Below are 8123 nucleotides of genomic sequence, written 5' to 3'. Positions count from 1 at the left end.
AGTTCTCGTCTGGCTCCAACACCTAAGTTTGATTCATTTTCCTAAAATCTTTTCTTGTATAATTGCATTTGTATGCAACATGCCCACGAATGGTGCTTAAAAAGCAAAAATCAAGGATGCTTCTTGTCTGTGAAGGTCAAATGATGCGCGACTTTATGCAAAGACAATCACCCTATACAAATATTATATGATTCAAGAAGGCAAAATTAAACAACAATTAACTTCTTTTTTTTGGCCAAAGAACATTTCATTTCACAAAAAAACCAATTACAAGAGAAGACAAAATGACAATAGAAAAACAAATCAACTACAATTAACTACAGCTATACAAAGAATTCTATATACGAGCTAATCAGAAGGAAGTCCATCAGAAAGAAGAACTCCAACAATAGAAGATGGTGGGTGAGAAACCCAGTCCTGTGGACACATCTTCCTTCTAGCTAGCTTTGAGATTGAATCTGCAACCCCATTAGCTTTCCTATTCACCTTTGACCATCTCATCTCTGCAAATTTGGAAGACAAACTCCAAATTTCCCTCAACAACACATATAATTCCCAAGGAGCCTCTATATAACAATTAACTTCAAAGAAGAAAAACACTAATACAATAATTACAAGTATTCATGGTCAAGAAAATTGTGTTACTAAAATACTCATACAATTCAGGTAACACAAACAAAATCTTTATCTGCCAAGATGACTTGGTGATGCCAATCGCCTATGCAGCATCATCTACCACCATTCTAGATATCCCCTGATTTTCCAACATTTGATCTATGATTTTCTTCAGTGCAGGTGCACTCACCCCATTTTTCTGATCAATGAAACAAGATCTACCTTCTTCAGCAGCCTTGCCAAGCTGGGGGTCCATTGGTACCTTCCCCAGAAAAGGTACCCCCATTTCCCTACACATTTTTGCAGCTCCACCACCACTACTATCAAACACTTCAGTGGAAGCTATTATATTTAATGATTCTGGCACTCTCTCTCTCAGAATCTCCCTAAACCATTCTGTGACATCTTCTTGCTCACCTGTCTCTGTCATCTTCAAAAATTTGAAATCCATCACAAGCTGGCACAAACTACTCATGTTCTCAACAACCCCAAGAACCGGAACTCCAACTTTCTTGCAGAAACAAACTTCTTTCCGAACATCAATCAGGGAGACCTGTTGTGGAGTGGTGACTATGATTGCACCATCTATTCCAGCAGCATCTAGGTATTGAATAATTGAAATGTGCTCATCTGAGGTTCCAGGAGGGGCATCAACTACCAAAAAGTCAAGTTCACCCCAATAAACATCCTTCAGAAATTGCTTAATCAATGCATTTTTGCGTGGCCCCCTCCATACAACAGCATCATCAGGGTTTGGAAGCATAAACCCAATTGACATGACACCAAGGTTGGACTCAACATAGACAAGAGACCAGCCAAGGTTGCTCTGATGGATTTCTTGGCCTTCTAGGCCAAGCATCTTTGGGATGCTTGGGCCACAAATGTCAATGTCAAGAAGCCCCACCTGGAAGTCCATAGCTGCTAGTGCAAATGAAAGCTGGGCAGAGAATGTGCTCTTGCCAACTCCACCTTTTCCTGATAAAATCAGTATCTTATGTTTTACATTGGCTATCCTTTCTGCAATTGCAACCAAGTCTGCAAAAACACATATACAAATCATGAAGATAAAAGCACATCATTCTTGAGTCATTCAAGAGAATTTTAGTAAGGAGGATAAAAATAAATTGTTGTCTGCATGGGACCAAACTTGCACAGTTGCACAAAGGATGAAAATCACAGATGGGTTATTGATTTGGCGCCTTGTAATAATTTCTTAATGAAACTTAGAAAGAAAACTAGCAACCCAGCTACTGATAAATGTAACCATCAAATTCATACTTTGATCAAACATTAAGTTCTATGATACAGAAAGAATTATTACCGCAACTTGTAACTAATAAGAAGTGCAACAATTGTCTATCATTAAGATGCGACAACATGAGTAGGGCCGAATATGGAGGAAATTTTGTTTAGAAAATTCACTTAATGTATCAAGTACAGTTCAGTGAACAAATTATGCTATCATTAAGATGTCGCAACTTGACCAGGGCCAGATAGGGAGAAATAAAAGTAAAATAAATCATTTTAAAACTCCATGATCAGCGACCATCAATGCCATAAAAGTCACATAAAGCATCCACTTTTGCTTGTTCTTCTAAATGGGTCATGGTTAATCAACTCACATCAATAGAAAAGAAAGAATTTCCCAAGAATCAGTTGAACAATTAACCAAATCCAACTGAAAGTTGGAGATAAAGGAGACCAAAAGCAAAGCCTAGCTGTAGCAAATAAGCAACAAGAGAGAGAAAGGAAACCTGGGTCAGGGCCCTTTGGAGCAGTAGAACAAACTTGTTGATTCGGGCATCCTTCGCAAGCATCAGATTTTCCCGCAGACTCGGATTGAGGACCCGGGCAATCTGAAAAATACCCCCACAAATTTTAAAAAATAACAATAACAAGTATAAATCAAGACATCCCAACTGAACAAAACCCAGTAATCCTCAGGGTTTATAGGCATTAATTGTGAAGAAAGGCTTACGTTCATTGGCGTCTTCAGGAATATCACCGTTCTCCATACCTGTATTTTACAAAGAGAGAGAGTCGGTCATAGATATGTAACTATGTAAGGACTAAAAAGTAGCGTTTAGGTCAATTTGTGGGTTTGCTTGAATGTACAGTACTTGGGCCACCCTGGGGTGGACCTCTAAGTTCATGAGGAGCAAAATTCAGTACATATGAGGATCAACCTTTTCCACTACTTTCAGTGCATATGAGGTGGATAAACTTATCAAGTCCAAGGGTGAAAAACAATTACACAAGTTAGACCACACTCCAACCAGTTGTCTTTCCCACGCCCTTTACCTTCATCATTTTTCTCACATTTATAGCCTCCTCCCACCTTCCAACAGAACTATACAGATTGGAAAGCTCTATATAGTAGCCATCATTTTCTGGATCAGATTCTATGGCATGCCTAGCAACCCTTAGACCCATCTCAATTTCATTGTGAATCTTACAGGCACTCAACAATGATCCCCACACACCACCATCAGGAGAAATGGGCATTGACAGAACCAAATCTTCAGCTTCTTGCAGATTACCAGACCTTGCAAGAATATCTACCATACAAGCATAGTGCTTCAAAATTGGTCTTAGAGAATAATCTTGCATTCTACCAAACAGATATTTCCCTTCTTCAACAAGCCCTGAATGATTACAGGCTGACAGAAGAGCAAGGAAGGTAAGCTCATTTGGTTTAATATTTGAATTTTCCATTTCGTGGAAAATTTCTATTGCAGAATCTGAATGTCCATGCATTGCATAACCTGAGATCATGACATTCCAAGAAATAACATCCCTCTCTTTCATTGAGTTGAACAATTCTCTTGATTTCTCAAGTTGCCCACATTTAGCATACATATCAACTAATGCAGTGGCAAGGGATAAATTGATCTCAAGCTGTCTTTCTTTAATGTTACAGTGAACCTTTTCTCCTTCTTCCAGAGATGCGAGATGAGAGCAAGCTGAAAGCACTGTTAACAGAGTTGCTGGGTTGGGCTTCAAGTTTTCTACAATCATTTTACGATATAGGGCTATGGCCTCATCATAATGCCCATTGTGAGTGTAAGATGAGATCAATGTGTTCCATGTTACAATATCTTTATGTATCCCACAAAAAATTCTCCATGCAATTGTCAAATAACCACTTTTTCCATACATGTCTATGAGTGAATTGGCTACTGAGACATTGCCATCCATAAACACCTTAATTATGTAGCAATGAAGTGATCGGCCAAGATGGATCACTCCCAACTGATTACATGAACAGATAACAGAGACCAAGCTATTAGAATCAGCTTCAACACCTAGATGTTGCATCTTCCTAAACAGTTCTACGCATTTTGCATGGAGTCCCATCTTACCATAGCCATAAGTCATAGCATTACAATATTCTTTGTTCCAATGCTGCATCCTACTAAAGAGCTTCTCTGCAAGAGTCAATAACCCAAACTTGCAGTACATGGATAATAGTGCACTATGCACCATTTGACTAAGTGCATAATTTTGCTTTATGATTAATCCAAGGAAGGCCTTTCCTTCATTGATACTTGTGGAATTTCTAAAACCTGAAAGCATGCAAGTGACAACAATTTCATCTGGGAAAGTACCACTATCCTGCATTTCCCAATACAAACTTACGCATTTAGCCATTGACCCAGATCTAGCATAAACACCAATAACTGACGTCCATGATAGAAGATCCTTATTTTTCACTTCACCAAAAGAAAGATAAGATTCACTAGGTGTCCCACATCTGGAATACATAGACAAAAGCAAAGATTTAACAGCTTCAGAGCACCCTATTCCACTTTTTACCACAAAACCATGCAAGCATCTACCTTCTACTAAAGCTCCCAGATCCCCACAAGCTTGAAGCCCAACCTCCAATGTTCTAAAGTTTGGCCTCTCACCATAGCCACCGATCCTATGCATCTCACAAAGACACTCCAAACCCTTCTCACTCTCATCATTCTGCACATACCCAATTACAAGCGCGGTCCAACAAACCACATCTCTAACAGTAATTTCCTCAAACACAAGAGATGCATCCCCCATTCGACCACACTTCGAATACATGTACACAAAAGAAGACCCAACTGCTGAATTACCCGCAAAGAGCCCGAGTTTCGAAGCCACCACATGAACATTCTTGCCATAGTCTAGCCACATCAACTCGGCACATGAGGCAACCACCATTGGAAGAGTAAATTGGTTAGGAGCAAAATCTGAGTCTCGCATTTGGGAAAAGAAACCAATGGCTTTCGAGTAATCGCCATTGGAAAAATGGGTTTTGATTATGGAGTTCCAAAGAAAGGTATCTTTGAGACAAACTGAAGCAAACACTTCGGTGGAAGAAATGGGTTGGGTGAGAGACGCATAGAGAGAGATTAGCTTTGCGGCTATGAAAATGTTGTTTGAGTTTCCGGAGGTGATAATGAGAGCATGGGACTGGGAGAGAGATCGGAGAGTAGAGCTTTGGTTGGAGAGGAAGGAGTCAAGGTGACAGTTGAGGTAGTTGGGAGTTGAAAGTGAGCAAAATGGAAGAGAAGAGGGAATGCGTTTGAAGAGGTAGATGGGATTGTGGCTGAGCATGAACATGGATGAATTTCTTCTGTCATACATTGGCATATTAGTTGATATTTGTAATAAATTAATGTCACATGTTGAAACTAACATATGTGTATATATTGGCTGTAGTATAAATATGAAAATAACTCACTAGGATTTATACATACCTCTTTGAGTGCAACTTTTGCTAGAACACCAAAGTACAGCTGCTCAATTTAATCAGTCATCTTTAAGAACCTAAAAGCATACAATTTTAACTCCAATCAATTTTCTGAATACTAATTAAATGAAACCAAAGAAATAAAAAAAAAAAACCATGAAAATTAACAAGATCAGCAAAAGGGTCCTACAAAAACCAAAGAAATGGTTCATGGGAATACTAATTAATTGAGTAGAGTAAAAAAGCATACCCATAAGGGGTTGTCACCAGAAAATGTATAAAATCTTTTGATATCTTTCCTCAGAGAGTTGAAACATGGAGTAATATTAATTAATTGATTAATTAAAATGATGGTCCATCATATGCAGATAATCAAATGAGAGGAGTTGTTGCTGAATTTCTCTATACAAAACAAATAAAGAAAGTGCAGTTTTGATACTTCAGATAATAATACACATATGATGGCTTATGAATGGCATATGATCTTTTTAATTTTTCCTTTTTATTCAATTAAGCAAAAGACCCATAAGGATGCAACGAATCATTTTTAAGTAACTGCAATTAGACCCATAAGGTCTTAGCTCCTTTCTTCTCCACATACCTCTTTTGAGCTCTTTGAAAGTGATTTGGCAAAACTTTGTCTCACAATCATACAAAAAGCACTTAAATAGTAGATTTTAACAAGGAAAACAAACAGGAAATACATTATGATTAACTGGTTCAAGAAAGTGAGTCCATAGATTTTCAGTTTACCTGTCCTTTTCAACTTTAGACTTCAAATCATCAATCGCAGCCACACTGTCACAATACACATGAACAGATTATCAAAAGTGGAAACTATAGCTACAATAAATTGAATGGTTCCATGGATGAAAACATAACATTCAATTCAGTGGAAATCCAAATTCAGTGTGTCTGACACCGAACTTGGTCCTGATCAATAAGCTATCTAGAGATGGTTCATTTTCTCTATAATAAATGCAAAAGCAATTTATTGTTTTAAACGCATGGCTGATCCTATTATGAGGATAATGTATCAGTTTGAGACTTTTCAATTACCTATGCGTGGAGGGCAGTTCCACCTTTATATATTCTCCCCTTCTCTTTTGGGAGGCAGCAATGAAAATCATGAGAATTAAATCTATTTTGTTGTTACTAATGAAATAAGTGTCCATATGCTAGGACATCATATACTCTCTCACACTCTACAGGACCAAACTTCGTCTTCTTTTTACTAAAATTTTATTAATGCTTTTAGGGCCATCGGCCCATGGCTTGTGCTATTCAGCAACTGGAGACTATACATATACAAGTTAGACTTTACTAAGTAACAAGAAGGCATATAATTATACAATACAAGTGAACTGGAATAATGGACTTGCTCTTTCTTCCTGCCCCTCACCAGTCAGTCAGCACCCCCACCCCATATGCATATACAACGCAAGTATAGAAACTGATAATTAGTAATGGAGAACCAAAAGCTATATGTTTAAAAAAATGTGATTTGTTAAGAATTTGGGTAATATTGAAATGGGTATGGGTCTGGTCATTGGGAATTTGGGCATAAAATCCAACAAAATAAGAAATTCCTAAATTTAATCCCTAAATTCACTTGGGGTTCTCAGTTCTCACATTTAAACCTAACCTAAATACTCAAATTTAATCCCTAAATAACTATATTCATCCCCGAACATTTAAACCTAAATTAAACTTAGAAACAAAAAAGAAGAGAAGAGATTCAAGAGAAATACCGGCCCATATGCGGAAAATAAAGATTGAAGGCGATGATTTGGATGCCTGGTGAGTGGTGAGACTGAGTGAGAACTGAGAGTTGAGAGTCTTGAGACTGAGTGAGAGCTGAGACAGAGCGAGAGACCAGAGAGAGAACGAAGAGTGGTGTCGTTTTCTTAGTTTTGCAGGGGGGAAAGCTTGTGACTGCTTATTGTTGCTTGGTTCAGGAGTAAGCAGCACCCAAAAAGTTAAAGATTGTATCCTAAGTTGTTATATATTGTTCTTTAGATTGTATGTACCTGCTGTTTTAGGTTGATGTCTCCTCGTCTTCTAAAATATGTTAATAATCTCTTTAATTAGTCCCTTCCTACGTAATATTTAAAGGCATTATATTTTTGACACAATTTTTTAGACAAGTTTTTAACTGAAGCTTATTCAATATAAGATTTCAACAATCCAAATTATTTATTTTGTAGGTCTTTATTAAATGATTATCTTTGCAAAAAAATTAAGTAAATCTAAAATCATTTACCTACAAGGATTAAATGATCGACAAAATAAACACTTGAAATGTTGAACATTTAATCTTTGTTAGTAAATAGTTTTCAATTTACTTAATTTTTTATAATGATAATCCTTTAATGAATCCCTAAAAAATAAACGATTTAAAATGTTGAAATCTTATATGAAGTAAGCTTCATTAAATAAAATGTCATGAATCATTCTTTATGTTTAAATAATCAATTCAATGAATACTATATCGATCTAAAGCTTCTCAAACTCTAAGATGAATTTTGTCCAAGCTGTATGCCCTCATTTTCAACATTTAATTATATATGTGCTAAAATCAGAGTATTCAATTCAAAATCAATTGGTAATAGGCGAAGATGTGTATTCAATTGAGATTTTAAAGGAGTTATAGACTCGTACAAATTTCATGAATTTTGTGGATTCTTATAGAATTTCATTAAATCCATCAAAATCTAAGGGGGAAAGGTTGAAATTCTGATGACTTTTATTTTATGTTTGAAATCCATTAAAATCCACC

General features: G+C 36.8%; 2 protein-coding genes across 2 annotated transcripts; both read right to left on the bottom strand.

Moving 5' to 3' along the window:
- Positions 1-567: 567 nt before the first annotated feature.
- Positions 568-7117, bottom strand: LOC147277378 (cytosolic Fe-S cluster assembly factor NBP35-like). Its single transcript, XM_086254634.1, has 6 exons — positions 7096-7117; positions 6098-6142; positions 5352-5421; positions 2594-2632; positions 2370-2471; positions 568-1650 (listed from the first exon to the last, which is right to left on the bottom strand). The coding sequence occupies exons 4-6, from the start codon at positions 2628-2630 to the stop codon at positions 719-721; spliced, it is 1071 nt and encodes a 356-aa protein (XP_086110760.1). The 5' UTR covers positions 2631-2632; positions 5352-5421; positions 6098-6142; positions 7096-7117; the 3' UTR covers positions 568-718.
- Positions 2639-7121, bottom strand: LOC147277377 (Pentatricopeptide repeat (PPR) superfamily protein). The gene is made up of 4 exons (XM_086254633.1): positions 7096-7121; positions 6098-6142; positions 5352-5421; positions 2639-5227 (listed from the first exon to the last, which is right to left on the bottom strand). The coding sequence occupies exon 4, from the start codon at positions 5212-5214 to the stop codon at positions 2875-2877; it is 2340 nt and encodes a 779-aa protein (XP_086110759.1). The 5' UTR covers positions 5215-5227; positions 5352-5421; positions 6098-6142; positions 7096-7121; the 3' UTR covers positions 2639-2874.
- Positions 7122-8123: the final 1002 nt, after the last annotated feature.

The sequence above is a fragment of the Dryas octopetala genome, chromosome 8 (genome assembly GCF_963921425.1).
Source record: "Dryas octopetala chromosome 8, drDryOcto1.1, whole genome shotgun sequence".
Taxonomy (NCBI): Eukaryota; Viridiplantae; Streptophyta; class Magnoliopsida; order Rosales; family Rosaceae; genus Dryas; species Dryas octopetala.
Note: the sequence above shows the minus strand (reverse complement) of the source record. Positions and strands in the feature narration are given on the sequence as shown.